Here is a 25,220-nt window from a genome sequence, read left to right on the forward strand (position 1 = left end):
GCATACCGGTATATGCAGTTACACCAAAAGATTATTGTTTAAAAATAAAACTGTGTGTCTGTGTTTTTCCATGAAGGACGTTTTTTTCAAGCTTTCACATGAAATTCTTCTCTATCATCTTGCTCCTACTTGATTGACTTAGTGAAACCATTTATATTTTGAACTTTGTTGCTCAAAATAATAATAAACAGCTTCTTTCTGCGTCTCATGACAACTTCAGATTTTGCAATGATCTATATCGTCTGTCAGCAAAGTAAAATGGCCGACGGAGACAGAGACAAACCTTTCAAACAGGGTTGCCTGAGACAAACCTTGTCTACTGTTTGTGTGTAAAAGGCCCTGTAGAATGATTGTGGAGATATGGAGGGCCTCTGAGAGGTGGGTGGAAGACCTGAAAGCCATGTGAGGAGTCCATTAGTGGGTCTAGTGTTGGAGGACGCCCCCTGATCTGATGGTATCAGTGCCTCGGGGCAGGGAACGTGAACAGAACAAATGCTATCAGGCAGCAACACGAGCCCAAAAACAGGATTGCTATCGCTGCCCATGAAACTCAAAGTAGCCCAAAGCACAGAGACACACACATAATGGCACAAACACACCCACATACACAGGTATATAAGGCTTGTCTGATGGAGTAGCAGTGCACCTGAAGGCTGATCACTAAACAGAGGTGTTAGGTAGTGTCACAAAGAAAAGGATGGAAGAAAAGGGAAAAGAGAATGGAGTAGCGGCCATGGCTGCCTGCTACCAGAGATTTGATCCTGCAGCATATCTACAGTATAACTACACTCCACCACGGGCTGATTTTGATAGAAAGGACAGCATAGTGCCGTGGAAACTGGCATGCCTGCATAGAGCTTTCAATGAAGGTAAGGTGATGATTGATCATGTCAACAACTACTACGATAATATCTTGTGTTACTGGTCTATTTTAAAATAGTTAATTGGTTTCAATAATAATATGTGTTTAGTTGATTTTCACATAAATACTTGAAGCAAATGTTTCAGATGCTTAGTCAGTTAAAATACTCAATCAGTTCTTTATTCCCATAGACGTAAGGTGGGTCCAAACACTGTTCAGCTCTTTTTTTTTAAATATAGAACTCAAGATCTCCAAACATACCAAATGTGTTAGGCTGAATTAAAGGGAGAACTGTATAAAATATCAACTTAATCTATATATTTAGTGTTTGGTGTCCTCAAAAATGTGATTTGGATTTGAATACTTGATTAAAAAGTTTGATATAATCTCAGCGAGGTGGTCAAGTCTCACTTATCTTCTCTCTTTTTCCTCTACTTTTCCAGGCGACGTGAGTGGTGAGCTGCTGGTGGACATTGGGTCGGGTCCCACCCTGTACCAGGTGCTGAGTGGCTGTGAGGTTTTCAGCAAGGTGCTCCTCACAGACTTCCTGGAGGTCAACAGGCAGGAGCTGAGGCACTGGCTCCAGGATGAAGAAGGCTGCAGCCTGGACTGGACACCGTACCTGCAGCACGTCTGCAAGCTGGAGGGACGACGGTACGCCCAGATCCCTTTAAACTCTGTTTTTCATAATTGGTTTCACAATCACAATTTCACAATTTGTGAACCATAAATGTAGCAAATTTCATACCAATTCACCAGCTTTGAACTGCTGGTGGCACTGGGATCACCAAAGTTATTAGGATTCATCGTCTTAGGACCACAAATGTCTGTACAAAATTTCATGGTAATTCTTCCGATAGCTGTTATATAGATATTTCAATCTGGACCAAAGTGGTGGACTGACTGACCAACAGACCACCCTTACCACCCTAGAGCTAGGCCCCTGTCATCACTATCATGCAATCATGTCAACACAGTGTATGAATTATATTGCAGATTAATGCTGGGTTGTACATTTACAATAGCTGTTTTAATGAAATTTGGTAATTTATTGATATTGTCTCTACCAGGCCCTCAGCATGGACAGAAAAAGCTGCAAAGCTTCGTCACGTCATCACGGACATCCTCCCCATTGACGTGCACCGCCCTCAGCCTCTGGACCATGATGCCCTTCCTTCAGCAGGGGCAGACTGTCTCGTGTCCTGCTTCTGTCTGGAGAGCGTCAGCCCTGACCTGGCTGCCTTCACCAGGGCTTTGGGCCACATCGGGAGGCTCCTGCGGCCTGGTGGCCACCTCCTGCTCATCGGAGCCCTGGGAGAGAGTTACTATTTTGGGGGGCCCGGGGTAAAGATCCCTGTGGTCCCACTGAATGAGGCCCAGGTCTGTGATAGTTTGAAGGAGAGCGGCTACACGCTGATCAGGCTGGAGGTTTACACACTGCCTCAGGACATGAGGGTAGGGGTCGATGACGTGACTGGGGTGTTTTTTGTAAAGGCAAGAAAGGATTAAATGGTAAAGTGGGAGAAAAGGCAAAGAGGATAGATAAAGGGTATTAAAGTTGAAAGTAAGGAACTATCCAGATGGAAATATTAGAGATTAAGCCGAGGTAAATGCATGGTTTAGCACAGCAAACAATTCAAATAAAAATGGGATTATTGATGATGCATTTTACAAATATTCCACCAGACTCTCAAGGGAAAACACACAAACATGTGAATGAAATATTTCACTTCATTCCATTTTGTGTTATTGGTTCAGTAAATGTCTTTTCTGAGGGTGAATAAGTACGTGGCATTCCCATTTTGTTACCAGATCAGCTCTCAGTGTTAGAAATGTAACTACACATTGCCTCCTGCAGTTCAAACACAGCAACTACAGCATCAAGATTGTAATGCTTCAATTTTTGTTTTCTGCTTATCATATAATATCATAACAGAGCAATTTTCAAACTGTTTATAAACAGTATATTTTGATATACTATGTTCTTCTTTTACTAACTGCTATTCATTTAAGAGGATGATGAGTTGCCTGTTGTGTTTTGTAATTTGTGATAATGTGAATAAAGAAGCAATGCTAAAACAAAGCTTATTTCATGTTTTCTTATCTCAGACTGACATTACTATGTTGATATAGACTTATTGTCAACATTGAAACTGATGGAAACAGAGATGGGTGGAGGCAGTGTAAATTTGACAATACAGATATGTGTAAAAAAAAGAAAAAAAGAAAAGGCTTTAAAAATCATCCATCATTTTGCTATGGTAATCATTTTTATGTTATCTTAGATTATCAGTGTAGTTATGAATCAGAGAATATGATTGTGTAATTAGAAGTATTGAACACTGGGTGTCAGTACTTGGCCATCTTGATTTGCTCCTCAAATATCAGCCACAGACCCCAAAACAGATATAAATGATTGGCCAGACTTTGTAGATAGATTTCATTTAGCTTACTACTGCAAAACTGTCTATACTGTAGGTAGGATCACAGTGGACAAAGAGAAACATAACCAAAACTGGTTCTGGCATGTTTTCTGACTTGACTAATCTTATTAAATGTGTTAATTTTTTCTGTGACCTTCTGACTTCTTTGGGAATACTGTAACTCTGGTAAAGAAATAGCATCATGGTTGTTCATAAGTAGACAAGAACAAAGATCATAAAAGTGCAAAAACATGCTCAGGTTCCTCATTTAATAAAACTCACTGTCATTTGCTGTATTCAAACACATACACTTTGTCACATGTCCAAATTACACGTTGACTCCATGTGGTAACTGAAATGCCAAATAAAGCCTTTTGTATTTCTTTTCTTAGAAAAGAAATATGAATGGAGCATCGTACATTCCTACAGATTAATTCTACAGACATACAACCACATAAACACCAACAGCCCATTATACTTGTTTTGTATACACAAAATATAATTTATATACAAGGTCAAGAATGAACCTTCACGCTCATCATATTGTTTTTGAAAAAATAGGTCCTCTCTGAATTCCCACCTATCATCCCTGCCATCCCAAACAGATCATGCTTGCTAATCGCCATGTTACAAAAAGCCTGTTCATAATATCAAACCAGAAAAACTGTGCTGCATTATCATGATTAGTTGGATTAGTCTGATATGATTTGATCTGGTCTGCTGTGGCTGTGACTTTGCCCAAATCGTCTCTAATCCATCCTCCTCTGATTTCCTTGACCTTGCACGCAAACATCTACAAGATTGAGGAAAGCAAACTGAAATAGTTATTTTCTAACTTTGGATGCAGCCCTCAGTTTCTGGGTTAAATTCCTATAGGGATTGGCTCTGCACCCTATTACTCTTTACTGTATATTTATCATGCTGTCATATATCATGAAGATAGTGTCATATCTTTGTATCATACACTACAATAACCCCAGGACCTTATTCACAATCTCTGGTTTGACCTCATCAAGCATTTTTTCACTTTGCCCATCTCACTACAGATACAATTGAATCTTACATGTTTGTAAATAAGATGGTGTATATGTTATCTGCAAATGCATGTCTATTCATGAACTGTGTGAATCATCTCCTATTTCTAATTGTTCTTTTAGCACCAATACCACTAAGTGACATGCCCCATACATGTGGAAAAACTACCCAAGGAGCAAAAAGTAAAACTTGAGAAAATGCCACAGTTCTTAGCAGTTCTCATATTTCTTGTGCAGTGTCCTTGGCTGACTGGAATTTAGCCCTGGCTTCCTTGGCTGACTGAGACGTGATGTCCTTCACAAGTCTCAGGTTAAACTTTTCCTCATACCTGCTCATTAATATTCTGACCTTCCTCAATGCCCATCTGTTTTCCTCTCTCTCTCTTTCTTTTCCACATTCACAACTTTTTTGTCGCATGCATGCACACACTCACAGAGCCAAATAACACACACTCATACACGTACACCCATGCACGCACACGCATGGCCCATGTGTGTGCAATGCAAGTCTGTTCCTCACTAACACTCTGCTCTCCATCGCAGTCCTCTTTTTTTGTCATTCTCCTTTTCCTTCCTCTCTTCCTTTGGCCTCCTCTTCGTCTCCGTGATGGCGGCTGAGATCAGCACTTCCTGTCAAACTGTCCGGCGGAGCACACTGATCCCTGAATGGTTTGCTTTCTTCCCTTAGATCTGACAAGAAAGGGATTTTTGAAAGTGTAAGCAATGTACAAATGCCATTACAAGATGTGAGAGACCGTCCTGTCTGACTCACCTGTGGCCGAGGTTGTCTGCTGGCTCTCCTTCTCATGTTCCTCTTCTTCCTCCCCAGAAGAGGAGTCCTCTTTGTCCATAGAAGACATGTCTAAGGAGGAAAGGTGGGCCTGGGCCATCCTCTGGACAGCTGAAAATACAAGACAGGGTATAGAATAAAGGAGCACCATGCCAATTCTACAAATCAAGATCAGTTGTCTCATTTAATGGACAGATGATGGATGGATAGGTAGATGGAAGAGAGAATTTATGTTTTTGTTATTTAAGCCTTCAATAACTGATTTTTTTATCATTCATTTGGAGTTGTGTTTTGGTCTCTACCAACACCTGAGTGAAATAGCTGCCTCTTAAGCTAATAATAAAGATCATTCAATTTTGCATAGTTGACTTTGTAACCAGAAAATGTTCCAAAAAGATCTCACAATTTAGTAAGTGCAGAAAAGGACAGTGATAAGTTTTTAAGCAATAGGATGTCATCTGCATATAGAGTGATATCCACAGTTACCATTGTTATACCTGTAATTAAAGGATGAGCTCTAATGTATTGAGCCACTGGTTCAATAAATAATAATATAAAAAGGAGTACTCTCCTTACCATACAGAGCAACTGTGCTTTACTAATGTTTACTTTAAATAAATGGATAGATGTCAAGAATCTGGAGGACTGTAAGGCCACATTCTTAAGAATTTCAAGCAGTCAGATGTTTTTTTCATTTTTCATTTAGGTTTATATGTGGGTGATGATGTCTGGTATAGATGGTGTTTATGTAAAATATGTAAAGGCATGTTGTAATGAAGCCTGGGTAGCTCAGTCAGTAGAGCATCAGACTTTTAATTTGTGTAATTTCAATTCAATAAAGTATTTCAAATTCTGATTTCTGATTCTGATGATGATGTTAAAATGCAATTTATCACACCAATACATTTTCAATAAAGCAATGTAGACATTTTAAGCAATGGAAATGATTGCAAGGGTCAAATCCACAAGTCCCACAAAACAGAAGATGAATAATAATTAATGATATACATATTCATATCCAATGGTAATGTTTTTTTGTGTGTGTTTATATCTGTGTGACTCTGGGTGTATGTGTGTGAGACCATGTTGCATCTGTGTGCCCATCCTATAATCCAGGATGATCCAGTACAGACTCACAGCTGTCTCTGCTCCTAATCTCACATAACACACACATTCACACACATACACACACACACACATACACACACACCTCTCACAGTGTTTTTTTGGAAATGTACGTATTCCAACAGATATAGACCACATGGCAGTTGCCACAGCAGAATTAGGTCTCCCCAATTCTCTCATTTTGTGTCATGTGTTACGTAAATTGAAACATATTTGTGAAACACACGCAAACACATTGAACAGTGTGTTTACCTTTAAGTGAGGGTGGCTGGTAGGTTGACGTGTGAACCAGTTTGGCTTTCAAGGCTCCATTATCTCCCAGAACCCACTGCAGAAGTAAAACATCCAAATCATGGTTTACAGATAACGGATTTATGCACAGTATATGTTTTAGTGTCATATCAGCTTAGTCAAAATACCCTACACTACCCAGAGTGTTGTAGCTTCAGTTCAATTATGTGCTATTATTTTGTTTGTTAGCTGAAGATGAAAAGGTTTGATACAAGAGACACAAAACCAAAACAATTGCATTTAACCGTCAGCCGTATTCAAGGGAAGGAGGAAAAAGGTGACAATAAAAAAAACATTCAAAAAGTAAAAAAGCAGTTTATTTTACTTTCTGGACCTGCCATTCCCCACCTGTCCAACAGATGCCCTCAGAGTTTCCTAGCAATCCTGCTACCTGACTCCACCTGCTCACCTGCTTACATTCCTAAAACTTACCCATGTTTGTGTGTTTGCCTGCATTTGAGTCCTATTGCCTCCTACACACACACAAACACACTCGTGACAGACACAGAATTGGCTCCGAATTTTTGGTATGCACCCACTCTCTGCCATCCCACCAAATACACTCCTGCCTCCAATGCAAATGTCCCTGAATGCCTTTCTGCAACCCCCAGATAACAAGCCTGAGAGTGCTGTATTCACTTTGTGTACATATTGAGCTTGTGAAGTGAAGGTTTAACAGTCAAGAAAACATGAAACTCACACCCCTTACTCAAAACACACAAACCTGTTATTACATTGTGTTCTGGTGAATTGAGACAACTGAAATTATTACCTCCCATAAGGTGAGTGATTCCAGCCTTTGCTCTTTGATTCAGAACGTTTTTTGGTGGATTTTTAAGTCTCAAATAGTGTACACCATCTACCTGGTGAGGGGCAATGTCTTCCTCTGGTGATGGTGGGTCCGTCAATCTGAACAGTGTGGCTGGTGTCGGCCTCCGACGTCGAATCTTAGCAAAGAGAGAAAGTGTTAGCTTGTATCAAACCATGCTATGTGTGTGTGAGTTTGTGTATATTTGCATATGTGTGTGCTATGCAAAACACAAACAGCCCCATTCCTAAAAACAAGGAACAAGGTGTGACTGACATCAGCAGCCTTTTATTCAGCCTTGCGGTTCTTGATGTTAAGTCTGTAAAGGATTTTGTTTTCTGTTACTATGCAATGAGAAAATGCATATCATTACATAACAACGTTTAAAAGATTGTTGTCCAGATTGTTCCTGAATGAGGATTACATCTTGTCATAAACGGCGGCTGGATTACTTATATTTATTTACTATTTTACTGCATGTTCCCATCACTTGGTCGTAATCATTTAGGGTTTTCAGTTCTTCTGTCTCGTATTATTTTACCATCAGATGCATGTTCACTTCTACTTAAACCCTCATGAACAATCTTACGTCATACTGCCAAATAACAGCCCTGTTGCCTTCACTGTCTGGTGGCTTTTTTAAATATTGGTGTCGTGTTTCGTTGGTTTTGTTGCAGTGTTTCAGTTACTATTCCAGTAAAATGAATATGAAGCAGGGGTCATAAATGTATTTTAAAACTATCTCCAGTTGTTATTGCAGCTATTATTAGCAGAGTGAGTCATATGCAACTGATATGAATGTGCTGAAATATAATTTAAAAATCTCAAGTCAGTTTCAGTCAGATGTGAGAAGACTGTTACAAAACACAACTTTACAATAATATGGAATATATAATGAAATGATGCAGTTATTCAATCTGAATGTGTTTTTGTAATTCCACCTAAACACATTTTGTAGTTTAAATTAGCTCTACCTAGACCAACTACACCCTTAAAGTACTCTGTAGATGTTAAAGCATCAATAATAATTAATTAATAACATACTTTTACTTTTGATACTTTTGCCATTACTTCCTCACCTATTTTTATGATGAAGTTCACACTACACCAGCCTTGATTGTTCATAGTAAAATAACAAACAATAATAAAGCACCTTCTTCTGGCTAAAAATAACTAGAGGTGTTATGAAATATACAATAGATTCATCACTCTCTCTGTTTTGTAACGTGTTATGGTAATGAGATTGTTGTGAGATACGAGAGGAGGCCGAGCCAATCACCGCTGAGAGTGTAGGCATGAAATGTGTGGGCAGCTTCTTCCACTCTGGAGTAACTCCTACTGCTCCGGCTTCACTCTGCGTGCTGGATTCATACATATTCATCACTCAGACACTAGAATTAAATATGCTGCCATTGTGGGGGGACAAATTTAAATATGAATTACAAGGCATCCAATTAGAGGTTGAAAATGTGTCAACATGAACATTTAAATGCTGTAACCCAACAAACACAAGCAGCTTCACACACATTGACAGACACACACACACACACACACACACACACACACACACACACATCTCTCAGGAAAAAAAAAAAGCATGTGCAGTCAAAGGACCAAACCACAGGTTGAGCACCTGTCTGAGAGCCTTTTCAGACACACCGTGACCTTTTCTGAGTGTTTTGTTAACACAGCTGCCAGAAGGTCAAGCATCTACAGGGAACATAGTATTTTCAGCAGGTCCTTGTTGTGCGTGTCTGAAATGCCTGTAAATGCCTGTGGTAGCTCAGCGTGGCTGCATTGGAAGCCTGATTTGATTTGTAACTGATTTGTTTCACATTTATCAGCATGTGTGCGGCCACAGTAGCTGGTGGTAGATTAATTTAAAATTGTGTTATTTTTAGATTTATTAGTCTTCTTCTTGAATGGACTAAATTAGGTGGATATAATTGTATCTTATTGCAAAGTGTATATGAGCAGTATGTAACCTACTGGATTGTAGAAATTTGCCACTATAGGGTGTTTGTTTAGATTTTTGATTTGTCATTGTTGCCAATAGCTCTAGAGTTAGTTTTGTTTTCATTCGCTATTAGACAAATGTTTTTACAGCCCCAATAATGTTTCGGTGATTCAGTTTTGTTTGGGATGGCAGCACACAAAGGTTCAATGAGACATGTCTTTGAGACGTACTTTGGGAAAAAAAATATGACGGAGACTGCTTTACAAGCTATTTCTAGAAGTTGTGTGATCACAGAAACATTTTTTAGGTATTTGAGTTTCTCAATGACAACTAGCCTCTACTGAAATGGCTAATATGTCTGTTTCAATGGCCAGATAGGTCAGTAACTGTCAGTGTGATGTGTTTGAAAACCATTGAAACTCACTAAAAACATTACATCTTGCACGTCCTTGCAAGTCTATTTATACATCTTATAAATACTCAACTTTAAAAACAGGCTGAATGCTTTATATTATCAGGTGCACAAAGAGTATCTGTGCATTAACTGAAATATCGCTCAAGGTTTTACACACCATCATTATGTTGTTACAAGCTGTATAACAAAGAATATCTGATAAATTACTTGATGTGAAGTTAGGGCATATCAAGTAATTCATTTTGGTGCAGCCAGTCATATAACCATGTCACCATGCAGTGGCCAGTGAGAGTGAGGACAGCTGCTCCAAACACTCTACACCAACTGTGCATGTCTGATGTGTTTAGAAGTGTTTCTGCTTTGATTTTCTGCAGTTTCTCTCTGTTTAAGAACTATGCAGCAAAATTTGAAATATAGCAACTATAGCCACAGAAACAGAAGAGCAGGAATTCAGTATAGTGCTCACATAGTAAATCATTAATCCCTGCTCCTCAGTTTTGATAGGTAGGATGACCTTCATGGTTACCTATTCAACTGCAATGCATTAATCTGGATGTTTATAATGCACAATGACAGCACTGGGTGGGTACAGTGTCCTAAAGAAACCCATAACAACCTATCCACTTAAAGGGAAACTTTGCCGATTTTCAACCAGCTTTGTATCATTACAATGTGGGTAGTATATGGAAATGAACAATGCTTAACTTCCCTCCATGTTGCCTGCACCCAGAGCTCCCCACACCTTTGCCAGCTCTAGGGCTGTTGTTCAAACTACAGATTGTACTTCTGCATTTTTTGTAACCCGCCTCCACAGAGAGTCGGATCGAGAGATGGGAGATCCTCAGCGCTCCAGTCTGAAATCAACTGGCTAGAACAACCACAGAAGGTAATGTTCCTGCAGATATGGAAGAAAACGGTTTTCAGACATTCAGGGCCACTTATATGAGCCACAACACAATGTGGAGGAATTAATGCGTATGGAGGAGGAAGAAGCCGCTACAGCCAAGAGTCAAGCACTGGCAGCCAGTGAGGATAGCCGAGAATGTGCACCAATGAAGTGAACAGAAGTGGAGTCGCAATTTATTTTGGATGAAGTTGCTGAATCTATGGAGGAAGGGGCACCAGCATGTGTAACGTTACACCAAAGCTTTGGGCCACATATGGACAGTGGAGACATACTTCAAGATCCCGAAAAGAAACTGGATAAAACAACCAAAGCCAGCGGGGAGAACAGTGTGAAAACATGCAATACACGATTTTTACATGGCACATACAAGACTAGCTTAGCACACACAGGGGAAGTTTACACTTCAGTGGCCTGGGAGTGGCCTTGGAAGGCAACGGGCCCAGTGCATTCTGGTTATTTGAACGAAAGGGAATACCACAGCCCTTTTTCTCTGTTCTCTCTGGTCATCTAGCACCAATTTCAAAAATATTTCTTTCTACTGCATAGACAGCCCCATTTTATTTCCAGCGGGAAATACCCCTTTAACAATTAAGACCATGCAGTGAAAGCATAAATCCCCTGCCGTGTTCATACTGTGCTTTCAATTTATTCTGTGAATAATCCTGTATAGAGCTTGATTTGATGTTCAAGAATTTTGACCTTTTGTTTTCCAGTGAAGAATATCTAAAAATAGAGTTGATTAAAGACCATCACATCTGATGCTAACCCTCATCAACCAGGCAACTTGACTGGAAATACAATCTTGTTGCAGCAACTGCCTCAACAGTCATTGTAAGGAGACGCATGCACACACATACTGCACACATCTGTACTTGAAACTGGAAACTTTCCATTACAAAGCCTCTATATGTAACTTGAGTGACGGTTTCTTCCTTCCTGCAAGTGTGTTTCTTTCCTGCTACTTGCTACCCAGACATTCTCAGCTGGTCCCTGTATCCAGTTTTGAAGACTGATAATCAAACCAGTATTCTGCCATTGTGTATATGAATAACATGTTAACGAGCAGAAAGTGTGCTGGGTTTGTTGAATAAGACTCCACTGGAGTTTAGTGCTTTTGGCTCTGCTGCGGTGAAAATGTGTTCTTAGCATTCGATGTCCTTGTCCTTGATTCAGGCCTCAGTCATCCACAGCTAATCTCTTTGGTTTTAATCAGTCATCTCCTTGGCTGATGTTTTTTTTTTCTTCCCTTTTCTTGCCTCCTGTCAGTTATCGTTCTCTTTTTTCCTCCCTCTTGTCCTTCTCATGTCAACACTTTGTTTTATACACACTCTTTCTACTTATCTCTCTACCTGTCTCTTTTTCCGTGGTACTGCTTGCCATTTCAATGCAAATGTTATGGCTGTGTTTTGGAAATGTTGTACACAAGAACTTGACTGACCCTCACATAAAGCCTTCTATTGGCTGAAACTCACACAGACGAGTGGGAATGGGCAGCAGGGACGAGATACCCTTGACCAAACCTCACAGGGCTGTATGAGAAGGCTGTTGGTGTGACAAAGACCTTCTTGGCACTTGATGAACAGCACGTTTGCAGATTCTTGAGCAGTCATGCTTGAGTAAATAATTCATTAACCGAATCTGCAGAATCTAAGCCGAGTAGCGGTAGATTACAGGACAGGTGACACGTGACGAGTGCCTTTGTGAAAGTTAAATCTCCAGCGTGGTTTAGAAAAAAAGTGAATAAGAAATCCTCCTGCTCAGCTAATACCAGTGGTGGAATGTAACTGCAGTTACTCAAGTACTGCACTTAAGTGCAGTTTTGAGGTCCTTTACTTGAGTCTTTTCTTTTCATGCCACTTTCTACTTCTACTCCGCTACATTTCAGAAGGAAATATTGTACTTTTTACTTCACTACAATTATTTGACAGCTTTAGTTCCGAGTTTCTTTCTGACTTTCCAAATTAAGATTTTTGCACACAAAGCATACAAAGAGCATGTAAACTATGATGTTTTGTTATAAATTAAACTATCCAACTGTATATGCAGCTGAATCGATTAGCCAATTGTCAGAAAATTAATTGGCAACTATATTGAAAATTGTTTGTCATTTTTAATGCCGAAACATTTCATCGTTCCAGCTTCACAAATGTGATGATTTACTGCTTTTCCTTTTAATTATTCTAATTCATTTTTTTTTCATAATTTATACTATTGGTTCGACAAAACAAGCATTGTGAATGTGTCACTTTAGGCTCTGGGTCATTGTGACGGCATATCTCATGAAAATAATCATGAGATGCAGTCCTATACATAATAGTTAAAATGAGCTCCACCTCAACCAACTGCAACAGTATAATCCTGCTTTTACATTAATGCATGAGTAAAATAATCTAATCATGTAATACATAATAGTATAACAGTCACAGGAGACATTTTTCTGCATTGAGTACTTTTACTTTTAATATTTTTTCCTGATTATCCTTACATACTTTCGCTTAAGTAACTTTTTCAATGCAGGATTTTTACTTGTAAGTACTTAAGTGAAGGGTCTGAATACTTCCTCCTCCACTGTCAGCTACTGTCAAAGGTCTTTAAATAAGAACCATTTCCCAGAAGCAACGGCAACATGCTGGGGTCACTTATCCAGGAGGGTAGTGGTTTGCAGCATTCACACGTCTCAACTGAGTCTCATCCCACATGACATGACCATCAGGCAGTTGTTCTAATTACCAGAGTGGCAGCCTGCGATGCAATGGTAAGTTGGAAAATAAGAAAGAGGAAGATGATTCTCATGCAGGCTGCCTAAACGGATTATGAAACTTATTTTGCAGCTGAATGACGGTTTATTCCTCCGCTGGATTGCTGGTATGTTAAAGAAATTCCTCAAATCCCCAGATGATTTTTCATCACTATGATTTTTAGCAACAGGTGATCCCATAAGGATCCTGGCTCCCTTAAATTGCAACAACAGAGTTAGGGTTGCTTTGCTGGCTATAAGAAGACGTCTCCTAAGACGTATTAAGACGTAAGAACCTTGTAACCTTTTGCATGCTTTACCAGGGAACGCTGACGCTTTGATTCCCATTAGATCCATGGAGAAAGATTTGCAGTAATCTTACTTGGTCCTGAGCTGACAAATTGCCAGAGCATCTTATAGGGAAACCTGACTCAGCTCACATGATGCTGTCAATGAGCATTTACAGGCTGGACTTTATGTAGGAAAGGGTCTTCATAATGGAAAACTATGGAAGTAATGAGCAGCAGTTGTGAACCTTTCCCAGATAGTTTGCTTCAGAACAGTAACAAATTACCATGAAAGTAATTAATAGATCAGATCAGTACGAGCTGGTTTAACCCAAATAGTGTTCAGAAGTGTTTCAGAAGGACTGTGACGAGATACTCATGAAATCAGACACATGCGGCTGCTTAAAAAAGCAAATGAAGGAATGAAGGGGTAAAGAAAGTAGTCCAAAACCTTAGAGAACGCAAGCTGGGCTGTAAACAACAGATGTGTGAGAAATATTTGAGTGCCTAGATGTTATTGATTTATTAGTTTATTTTTACATTCCAGGCTGAAACAAGCTGTCCAAACAGATGCACCATGAAATCCCCAAGTCTTCTACGGGGAAGAGGATTCTGGACATTGCACCTGGACTCCAATGAGATGTCCCTCTAGGGAGCAGCCTGCCGTCTAAGAACGTCTTTTGTCTTCTAAGCAGAATAAATTGATCACCCTAAAGCATCATTCGCTGGAGGAATGATCTCAGTTGCCTGTTACCTTGATGACCTTTATGGGGTGCCATAACATCCGTACTGCACAGGCCCACATCATTCCTGTTCACACTGCACTATTTCACTAACATAATGTCTATACTACCAGCTCAGCATGTTTCACCTGCATTTGCTTTGGAATGGTTCAGCATAACCTGCAGATGCTTTATTTTATTTTTTTACATAATGCACTCACCACCTCCTTCTCACATACTGTATGACTAACAATGTGACCTTCTATATTTTGTTTCACAGATGTAGTAAGGGCATTATTACTCAGGCACATAATCTCATTTTTAATAATACTAACAGTGCTTTATCCTTCACTTCCTCCTCCTCCTCTTCCTCCTCCTCCTGCATTGCTTTTGAAGGGCAGAGATGCCTCATCACTTTGAAGGGCTACAAAAAACAACAGCTCAGCTTAATCCCAGTGCTGCCCATACCCTGCTGCCCACAGAGAAAAACCCAACTACAAAATACAGAGTTCTGCAAAGTCGTGCTAGACTGGTTATGTAACTGTCTGTCAACCTCAGAGGCAGGCCTGATGCTTCAGATGCCATAGAAGAGGGCGACGCTCACTTTGTGTGTACTTAAAAGTCAGGATGAAAGTTACAAGCAAGCATGTTTCACATTTGCATCATGACTTTTACCAAATTTGCCAGGTAAACCACGGTGCTCCCAGTCTGTTAAAGTTGTTATACTGTTATAAAGCTGACAATGTGCACGTGAACCTCACTTTCTAAAAGTAGTGCTTATGTGATTTAGGTGATTTGAAGCTGCACAAAAAGGACACAAGGCACCTGAAACAGGTTTGGTATATGACCCAAGTCTGACCTCATTCTTCCACACACAAACACACACACACACACACACAAGCATGTAGGCTACACACTACACTCCCATTACGCTCTCACCATCTCCACCTGTCGCGGGTCCAGCTGGGTGGGCACGGCGGAAGGCACGGAGAACTGGATCTTCCTCCTCGCATCCTTGTCCGCCTCTCGCTCCATCACCTCCGTCTCTGCGGGCAGCAGCGGGTTCATGGCGGCCAGCCGGTCACCTCCACAGCCAAGCGCACAGACGTCCGACTAAAAGTCTGATTCAACTGCCTGTGCAAGCTCTCTATTTAAAATGATTTAGCTGTTAGTGACCAGCGGCATCCCTCTGTCCCGCCAGTCCTCTGCTCTCTTTGGACTCTTGACTTGTGTTTGACAGCTTTGTGTCTTGCTGTCTCCCTCCCTCTCTCGCGCGCTCACTGTCCGTCTGTGTCTCTCGCTCCCGATGTGTCTTCACGGACCTGCGCTGCGTGGTGAGGAGGGGAGAGAGGAGTGAAGGTGGGGGAGAGCGGGCCGAAGCTTTATGATGCTTTCAGTTGCCGTCGGAAATTTCCTGCGACTGCAATTCAAAAGTGGCCCAGACAGCGATGTCTCTTGAGACGAGGGCTGAAAATAAGACGTTTTCTAAAAGTGTCGGGATGCCTTCAATGTCACACGAGTTCAAAAGCTTCTTTGAATTATGAATATTGATAATGACAATTTATGAATGTATTTTAAAAAGTGCAACCTCCACAAGGGTCTGTCATGCAAAATAAAAAGATCAAATGATACTTAAAATAATAGCCTACTTAAAAAAAAAACTAAGAATAACAGAGCAATTGAAGTCACCATTGAGTCAAACTGAATCAAGTGTAACCAAGTATCCTGATAACCATCATCTACGTCATTACTTTACTCAGTTATAAAAGAGATTATTACAATCATTCTGACTTAAGGGACATTACAAGCAATATCATGGACATAATCCTTCAACATTTTGAATTATCTGTCCTTGAGATTTGATATTGTACCTACATATCTATATGTAACTCACTAAGAAGCTTCAGATGTGAGCAACTTATGATTCTTACCGTTAACCTTGTTTGCATATTTGGCCCTGTGTGTATTTTAGATTTTTGTATCTGTTTATTGATATTTTTATACTTGAACCTTTATTGATATTTTATATTTGAACTCTTTCCTACTGTACTGTAACTGCTGCACGACAATTTCCCTTGAGATAAATAAAGTTCTATCTTATCTTATCTTAGTAGAAATATCAAGAAACATCATACTACTGTTGGCTGTTCTTGATCTTCTTGGCACAAGTGAACTGGATCTGAGTTGGAGGAGGTTGAAACCAAGACAGAATTTCATGTACAGCATCTAAGGAAGTTGAGAACAGAGCAGAGCAGAGCTGTATTTGCACGATGTGTTCATTTGCATTCTCATTTTGTGATGATGAGCTGAAAGATGGGTGCAATCAAGTGGACCTCTCACTCCTCTTGTTGAGTCTAAAATCAAACTGCTCTTTCTCCAATGGCTACCTACCCTATATCATATGTACTGTAAATATATGAGAGGTAGTCCACTGGGAAATGCATTTCCATGGCAACAGTTTCTGTTCTCAGTGTTGGCAGTCAGTAAGCGTAGTGTGCATGCATGTGTCGGTGTGTGTGAGTGCATAAGAGTAAGTTCAAGGAGAGACAGAGAGAGTATAAATTCACGTGCAAATGTAGAATAAAAAGAGGGATATGGAAAGATTATGTTTGCTGCATGTAATGCTCTGACATGGGCTGTCAAGTGATATCTGCTTTTCATTTAATGTCACTATGTACAGACAGATAACTGCTTCATAGCGTTGTAAATTTATTGTGCATTTAAAGACGGAGAGAAGAAGAAGAGGTGACACAAGGATGAAGAGAGGAAAGGAAGAGAAACAGAACAAGGCCAGAAGTCTGTGTGTGAGGAGAGAGAGAAGTAATAATTCTTGCTTTCACACATTTATGTTATCAGACTAATTGTTCATTTTCCTCATGGCTTGGTAAGTACTTCCTCTCAGCTCTCATACAGTTGGATTGCAGAAGCAGCAGACCATCCTGAGACCAGCGGCGGCCCACGTTTGATCCCTGTTCCCACAGGTTCACCCTGTATACCGGAGTGAACTTGAGAGAGGCTCTGGATCTCTGCCAGCTCCAGGGGAAAGTTGCTGCTGACAGCAAACTCAGACCTGCTGTGGGAGGTCTTCAGATGAAAAGTGTAGGCTAACTTCCACCTTGGAAACTTAAAAACAGCCCATCTGTGGCTCAGTTCACTTTCAGTTCAACTGTCGTCCTTGAAGAGAGAGAGAGAGAACATGTGGACTGTGGATGTTTGTGTCATCTAATGTTTAAAACTGATAAATGTAAATGCGTATATGTAAATACACAACATGTTACCACCTATCACTCAGATAAAATGCACAGAGCTGCAGAGATATAATCTATAGGATTATAGTGTTATGACCAAAGTGTAATTCATCAGCATCACTATCAATAATGTGGTCAGCATTGCTGTCTGACACAATGTGTTTTGTTAATAACAACACTAGGAGGCGCTAATCTACTTGCAACAGTCCCTTATGACAAACTGCTTTATTAAACAGATATTTTTTCACAAAAGATGAAATGACTGGTATCAATTTAAACTCTGCCAAATTCATGATCAAAATATGATAATATGTATATAATATATGATAATATATCTGTTGAACCCCTCCCTCTGAGTGTCAGACACAGACTGAAAATCTGGACCTATTTCACCTGTCATATACTACCTCATTATTTATTCTGATTATTGAATGGGAGCACTGGGGATCAATAAAGTATTTCTGATTCTGATAATATGTAATTAACATTTTTCAAATACTACATTTGATCCTGAGTGAACCATTCAGATAGTTTAAACCAATCAGAAAAAAAGATCTGGGGAGTTTAGTACTAAATTAAACATGTTGGAATAACAATTTGCGTTTGACAAATTGAAATAACAATATCATAATATTATTAAATGGTCTCAGGATATAGATCCATGGAAAAGATACAGGCAGTAGGCTCAAAACATCAGTCATCAATAAATATATTAACACATTGTTGTCACACACTCACTCCATCTCCTGTTTAATATTGAGCAAAAGGAATGACATCACTAGCACTTGCACTAGCTTTTAATTTCCAGTAGATGTCACCCACATGTAACGTGATAAAGCACATAGACTGAGACTCGCTGCTCCTGTGTGAACTCAACCATGATGATCTGTAGAGAACAGCTTTCATCTAAGGTTACTTATAAAACCCAAGATCAAGCAGTTAGGACGTAGAATTTAAGTTTTGCACTTGTTTTAAACTTCAGAACTCTTGTTGACCTCCACATTTTCCTCTTTAGATTAAACCACTCAAAGCCAATCTGAATAAAACAACACGATAAACCAGACTCTCATCTAGGCTTTAAGTGTTAAAGCTCAACACCTCAAAATTATCGAACAAAATCATTATTATTATTGGGAAAGAGATCATCATTTGTCAAATATCAATTTGATGTGTGTAGTTTTTGTAATGACGCAATGTTATATGAAATGAAATGCAAACTTTTTTGTCTTTATATTGTTGCTTTGAGAAGAAGACATGTCTCTCTGGGAATAAGTGTCCACGCAGCATGGAAAAAATACTAAAGAGGAACCTTTATGTCATCAGAATGACTTTTTAAAAAAAAAAAATGTATTAAAACACTGAATTAGTCAAACTGAGCGAGCAGTTCTTTACATTTGCGTCCTTCAGGATGATAACACGGGGGCACTGTGACCCTGACTTTACTGGACAACCATGACCAGAAACACTTTGATAGCCATTCAAACATTTTGCTTGTTTTACTGAAAATGCAAAAAAAGAAGTGATCCAATAAACTGCACTCCACCAACATTATGATGATGATAAGCTTATTTCTATTTTTTCATTCTTATTTTCTCCCCTCTCTCTCTCTCTCTCTCTCTTGTCCTGCCCCATCTTCTGGCCCCTCTCTGCAATCTGTGCCTCTGCCACCTTTGGCACCAGCCCGCCCACCGGCACCTGTGCCAAGCCTGGCAGCCCAAACCAAGACGCTCTGCTTGGCTCAGTTCAATTGACTCGTTTAGGCAATTGCACCCTGACTCTGATCTTTATGGCGGGTGCCTTATTTATCCCAGGCCTTTGTGTGAAGGCAGTAGTGTTTTTCTGTCTTATCACTTTCCCGTTGGAAACTCGGCATTGACATTTCTATAGGGATTTAGTTGTTCCTATTGGCCTATTTATTCTAATTGCATCATTAAAGTATTCAATAAATTTCCCCATTGGGTTCATGTGGAGTATTTGTAGGTTTATAAATCAGCTTTTTCTTATCCAACACAGTCATTACCCTTTACGCAATCCTATAACAATCCACTAATATGTGAATGATATCATCCTAAAACTGATCATTATAGGATTGCTTTAATTATTTCTCATAAGGGGATTGTTTCCCTAAACCTTCTATATGAGATTAACCCCGTTTTTTCCCAAAGATGGAGGCTAACAGAAGCTGTTTGAATCCAGTGCGGTTTTTTGTGCCATTCACTCCTTATTCCATTTTCTCTTTCAGCTCAGTGACAGATGGCGAGTCCCTCTCCCCCAGGGGGAAGCCAGTCTCTGTGAATGCGGCCGCATGTCAATCACCGGCTCTCATGTGATGGCTCTTGCCAATGACGTGCCAGCCATATGGGCCTGGCATCAGAGCTGGTAGCTATGTAACCCACCCAGTCCTGCCTCTGAGGTGCCACACGGCTCCCTCCACGCGTTTGGGCTCGGGATAGCAGCAGCAGCAGCAGAGAGAGAGAGAGAGAGAGAGAGAGAGAGAGAGAGCAGGGTGGCAGGAGAGGAGAGAGAGGTGTGAGAGCAGAACACAGCGCCTCGCCTGCACAAGCATCCGTGCAGGGCGTGTGGATGTGATGCCCACCCGGAGAGAGATGGTGTAAACAAACCCGCTTTGCCCCGTCACTGAGCTCCACCGCGGAGGTAGGTTTCACGTTTCCAAATCAATATTAAGACCATCAGATGTGGATCAAGGTTGGTTTTGCCTTTGTGTTAACGCCTGTTGTGTTGTGAGGGAGGATTTAGAGGAAGGGGTAATTTCATTTATCAACATAAGGGACTGTTTTGTTTTTCTCAAATCTATTGCGTCTTTTTCTCGCACGCGACGTGATCAGATAGCTTTCAATCTCTCCTCCATGCTCTTTATCGCTGGTCTCATCGAAGATATTGATCCACCGACGTTTAATTTGATAGACTTTGTTTTAATAAATCTACAAATCCTCATTGAACCCTGGGAGGTGGCTGTTCTGGCACTTTTGGATTCAATTTGTGAGGTTTTACTTTAGAAAATGAGCAGTGGAGAGTGTATTTTATTATATCTTAATAGAAAATTGTAGAATAGAAAACCTAAAGAGGTGTGTGTGTGTGTGTGTGTGTGTGTGTGTGTTCCTGCACGACGCTCGTCAGAGCACTGTGGGGGTAGAATTCTCCATAGAGATACACAGGCTAATTGGCAAGGTATTGGTTGGCATTAATTACATTGTGCTTACAAGATTAGAAAAAAAAAAAAAAATCTGTCCTTGGACTCCACACGCGCACAGCTGAGACTACTGGAAGAATCCGTAAAGATTAAGGAGATGTTACAGCTTTTTTTTTTAATGTCGCTTTAATAAATAACTTGTGTGTTTAGCCTGAATTATCGCTCAGTCTGATATAATGAATCAAGAGGGGGAAAACACGTCCAATAAATAAGCTTTTAGACAGATTATGGTGATCAAATACTTCATTAAAACTTGACATTTATTGACCTAAAACGTTTTATTTTTTTTATTCAAAGAAAAGAAAGAAATGAAAAGGTCAACATGTAAAGCACACTCCATCGCAACTACCAGACGGACTGAAGTTGAGCAAAGGAACATGTCAGATAGGCCTGACGGTTTTCTGTGGCCTACGTGGTCTCCAGTGGTGTCCAGAATGGTCTCAATGAACCAGCAGAGGCTCTGGTCCTAAATGCATATTTCATTATCGTTATTATTTTCACTTTCTGAAATATCTGCAACGATTCATACCGAATAATGTGTATTTTTTAATCACAGAAATCTCCTCAAGTGGGGCTCTTTTGTCATTTTAAAACGGATTCTATTAAAAACCTGTTAATTCAGAGACATGAAAATGTTTGAGGTCCTGGGATCCAGTATGCGGCCTGGCTGTGCTGGAATTCCTCCAGGTTGGTAATTTATAGGACTGAGGAGGGACCCGCATCCCTAATGCGTCCCTGGGGGACCGGCTGAGGCAGGCCAGCACCGCTCCCTGTGCCGGACTGCTGGAGGGGACAGACCGAGGCACATGTGGAGGCCGAGAGGTGGTCCAGACTGTCGCTTTCTGCCATTAAAATGAACTGATGATTTTATCAAAAAAAAATGTAAAAGACTATTCTCTCTTCAGGGAATCTTTCTTATAAAGTCAGTTAAATAAAAAGGTGGGAAAAGATCCACATCACACACAAACCTGTAAGAGATGTCTACGTGTTTTAAGGCCCCTTTTTCAGTTCAGTTTAGCTTCATGTTAACTAACTGGATTCATGTCAGACTAAACGTGAAAATTGTGGTTTCAATTACACAAGGTGACAAAGTGTTCGCCTTTAGTCAATATTTCCTATAAACATAATTCAGACAGCCTGCTGGATGTTGGGTTTATTGATTCAACCTCATTTCCTGTAAGATGCGAGAAACAAATGAGGACAGCTGAGGTTCTATGTAAACTTAGAATATAAAGAAGTCTTCAGTTATAAACTCACCGTTTCAACTGCGTATGAAACATTTACGGAATAGTAACTGTAGTCTATCTTTCCCTGAGGGACACATACAGCCTGAGGCCTTGTGGAGCCCACTGAGGCAGGTACTCTTGCTCTGACAGCGCACCTAAGGGTGCGTGAACAGCAGCAGGGTGCAGAGCAGTGCAGTTAAAGCTCCGACTGTGTCTCTTGCAGGTTGCTTGCCACGATGTTGAGCCGTCTGTTCAGCGAGGTGCTGCCGGACGTCCAGCGGCTCGCGGCCGACTGGGTGGAGGACAACGAGAACGAGGACGTCACGGCCAAGGACGATGAGCACGAGCCCTGTCACCTCGGGGACGACGATCTGGACGAGCCGCTGGAAGGCAGCAGCCGAGCTGAGTCTGAGATGGCCGGCGACGATGATGAGGATGATGATGCCGAGGAAGAGGAGTGCGAGGATGAGAACGATGGAGACAAACCCAAGAAACGCGGCCCAAAGAAACGCAAGATGACGGCGGCGCGCGTGGAGCGCTCCAAGGTGCGTCGAATGAAGGCAAACGCGCGGGAGCGCACGCGCATGCACGACTTGAATTCTGCGCTGGACAATCTGCGCAAAGTGGTGCCATGCTACTCCAAAACCCAAAAACTCTCCAAGATAGAGACTCTGAGGCTGGCCAAGAATTATATATTAGCCCTTGGGGAGATTTTACGCAACGGGAAACGTCCAGATGTGGTGGCCTACGTGCAGATGTTGTGTAAAGGCCTGTCCCAGCCCACTACCAACCTGGTGGCAGGCTGTCTGCAGCTCAACACCAGGAACTTCCTGACTGAACCGTGTTCAGATGGAGCCCGCTTCCACATGCCCAGCTCTCCTTTCTCCGTCCATCCCTACCCCTACCGGTGTTCCCGCCTCTCCAGCCCTCATTACCAGCCCGGAAGCGGTGCGCTTAACTTGCGGAGCCATTCCTACGGTCCCGGATACGAGGCCGTGTACCCGCCAGGCGCGACGTCCCCTGACTATAACAGCCCGGACTACGAGGGCCAGCACAGCCCGCCCGTCTGCCTGAACGGTGGACTGTCCGGGAGACAGCAGGAGCCTTCTGAGACAGACAGGAACTATCATTACTCTATGCATTATTCCGGACTGACCACGTCTCGACCCAGCCACAGCATACCTTTTGGGCCCTCGGGAGCGCGCAGCGGAGGTGCGCACTCGGAAAACATTCCACCTTTCCACGACGTGCACTTGCATCACGACAGAGCGCCTCCGTATGAGGATCTCAATGCTTTTTTCCACAACTGAGCCCTCACAATCAGACGCATTGACCTTATAATGACAATCCTGTAACGTGTAATATTGTTTGGGAAACAAGAAGGAGCTTCTGAGTGGACCAGAGATGGACGTGGCAGAAAGAGTCCCCTGATTACCTTCTGTATTCTACTGATGTCACCCCTATACTGTTGTACATCCTATCAAAGTGTGTCCAGTAATATCCTGTATGCAGAATGAGTGCAACTGACCTAAAAGATGTATAGTCCTAAACATGTTATGACACAAACAACAGAAATAAAAAATGTTTTGTAATTGTCTGATATGATTGAACAAATCTTCTTCTGAGCATCAGGTTCACTCTCGGGGCTGTGTGGACATGAAGGCCTGCAGCAGTGGCTCTGTTGTTTTCATTAAATGAAAATAGAACTTAAATAAAAACCAGGAATCACGAATCTTTGGCTGCAAATCGGTGATTTATTTTTAAATCAAATTGAAAACAACAACAGGCTTGTCAAAAAATACTTTGAGTAACTTATCTTTTTTGTCTGTTTAAATTAAACATTAATACATTAAGTTTAGATTGTAGAATCTATATTGTTAATAAATGACATGAATATGATAAAAGTACATTTGCGTAGCTTGATTTTCTGGTGAAGATATTTTAATTCTACTTGAAATAATCTAAAATACCTCCCTGTCTATTGTGCAGACATGTGAAATCCTGATATTTGTCTTAATTTTAGCTTTCACAAATTAAGAATTTATAGACTTGATTAAACTGTAGAAAACAGAAAAAACACATTATATACAATGCTACATAATCTTTAAACTGATTTGGGGTATAAATAAGCAAATAAAAAATACAACAAGAACAAGGCAAAAGAACACTGATAGCAACAAAACCTGAAATTGTGTGGGCCTACTGTTTAAGCTAATTAGATTAACAACCACTAACAATTTAATTTAAATTCTAACAAAACGCTAGTACTATAATCCAAGTAAATACTGGATATTTGACAGCTAAGATACAGAAATCAAACAAACATGTTAAAGAAACTGAAAGAATTAGCAGAGTGAACACTAACAACGGTATCAACTTTGAAATGCCTGTGACGAAAGAATCAGACGGTCACTTTTAAACCAAAATTTGCACATTTTATTTTTAATCTCACACTCCAGCTTGGACATTAGTGCAGCTTTGAACTGTGAAGTGCCTTAATTAGACTTTATCATTCATAAGGACTATATCCTGCTAAATGTGCAAAAGATACTTTTCCTTAGAGATCACAATGAAAATTAAAATGAAATTATTGAATTAATGAGACTGGGACGCAGTGCATATTATTCAGCTGCAAAACTGTTGGTTGTTGCACAGCAACAAGGAAGTAAGGGAATAAATACACATGCATTACAACAAGATACAAACTATGTTCATGTAAAGTCATTGGAAAAACCAGACCTGTTCATGCTGCCACTATGACGGAGATATTTGATGTTTATTTTTCTTGTTTTAACAGAGCGTTTTGAAGCGGGGTGCACTGATACACTCAATAAAACAACTGATGTTATGTAGCAGCAACTGACCAGCACACTGCATTTCAAACTAGAATGAGCTCTTTGAAACCACCGATCAAAAGCAATTAGACACTTTACCTTTTGTTTTGTACAGCGTGTGTTCTTTGAGCCTTCAGACACATTCAACAATGTGACTGATGAGAGTGAGCACAAGGCCTCAGCCACTCAGAGCAAGAGACAATGTACCAACACTTGACATACTGTATGCTCAAAATGCATTTTGAGATGAAAGTGCTCAGCACAGTGAAAGTGGATCTGAGTCTGGTCACAGCAGCATAGTTTGATTCAAGCCACCGAGCACCTTTCAGACTTCCCAGGTGAG

The 25,220-nt window shown here is 40.7% G+C and overlaps 3 protein-coding genes across 3 annotated transcripts; 2 read left to right on the top strand and 1 right to left on the bottom strand.

Annotated features, from left to right (window-relative positions):
• The first annotated feature begins 697 nt into the window (after window positions 1–697).
• LOC139303753 (phenylethanolamine N-methyltransferase) lies at window positions 698–2,371 on the top strand. Its single transcript, XM_070927590.1, has 3 exons — window positions 698–869; window positions 1,306–1,516; window positions 1,933–2,371. The coding sequence occupies exons 1-3, from the start codon at window positions 698–700 to the stop codon at window positions 2,369–2,371; spliced, it is 822 nt and encodes a 273-aa protein (XP_070783691.1).
• Window positions 2,372–4,875: 2,504 nt separating this feature from the next.
• Window positions 4,876–15,426, bottom strand: LOC139303851 (protein phosphatase 1 regulatory subunit 1B-like). Its single transcript, XM_070927701.1, has 5 exons — window positions 15,298–15,426; window positions 7,389–7,472; window positions 6,487–6,562; window positions 5,092–5,220; window positions 4,876–5,009 (listed from the first exon to the last, which is right to left on the bottom strand). The coding sequence occupies exons 1-5, from the start codon at window positions 15,424–15,426 to the stop codon at window positions 4,876–4,878; spliced, it is 552 nt and encodes a 183-aa protein (XP_070783802.1).
• Window positions 15,427–19,887: 4,461 nt separating this feature from the next.
• Window positions 19,888–23,353, top strand: LOC139303506 (neurogenic differentiation factor 2-like). Its single transcript, XM_070927349.1, has 2 exons — window positions 19,888–19,985; window positions 22,267–23,353. Exons 1-2 carry the CDS (start codon window positions 19,912–19,914, stop codon window positions 23,351–23,353), a joined length of 1,161 nt encoding a protein of 386 aa, XP_070783450.1. The 5' UTR covers window positions 19,888–19,911.
• Window positions 23,354–25,220: the final 1,867 nt, after the last annotated feature.

Source organism: Enoplosus armatus, chromosome 20, assembly GCF_043641665.1.
Source record: "Enoplosus armatus isolate fEnoArm2 chromosome 20, fEnoArm2.hap1, whole genome shotgun sequence".
NCBI lineage: Eukaryota > Metazoa > Chordata > Actinopteri > Centrarchiformes > Enoplosidae > Enoplosus > Enoplosus armatus.

Bases quoted from the DNA above. Each gene is read 5' to 3' on its own strand.
- LOC139303753 (XM_070927590.1), top strand. From the start codon at position 698: ATGGAAGAAAAGGGAAAAGAGAATGGAGTAGCGGCCATGGCTGCCTGC. The intron at 870-1,305 runs GTAAGGTGATGA...CTACTTTTCCAG, and splicing joins GCATAGAGCTTTCAATGAAG to GCGACGTGAGTGGTGAGCTG. The intron at 1,517-1,932 runs GTACGCCCAGAT...TGTCTCTACCAG, and splicing joins TGCAAGCTGGAGGGACGACG to GCCCTCAGCATGGACAGAAA.
- LOC139303851 (XM_070927701.1), bottom strand. From the start codon at position 15,426: ATGAACCCGCTGCTGCCCGCAGAGACGGAGGTGATGGAGCGAGAGGCG. The intron at 7,473-15,297 runs GTGAGAGCGTAA...CTCTTTGCTAAG, and splicing joins ACCCGCGACAGGTGGAGATG to ATTCGACGTCGGAGGCCGAC. The intron at 6,563-7,388 runs GTAGATGGTGTA...TTACTTCTGCAG, and splicing joins AAGACATTGCCCCTCACCAG to TGGGTTCTGGGAGATAATGG.
- LOC139303506 (XM_070927349.1), top strand. From the start codon at position 19,912: ATGTCAATCACCGGCTCTCATGTGATGGCTCTTGCCAATGACGTGCCA. The intron at 19,986-22,266 runs GTAGCTATGTAA...TGTCTCTTGCAG, and splicing joins TGGGCCTGGCATCAGAGCTG to GTTGCTTGCCACGATGTTGA.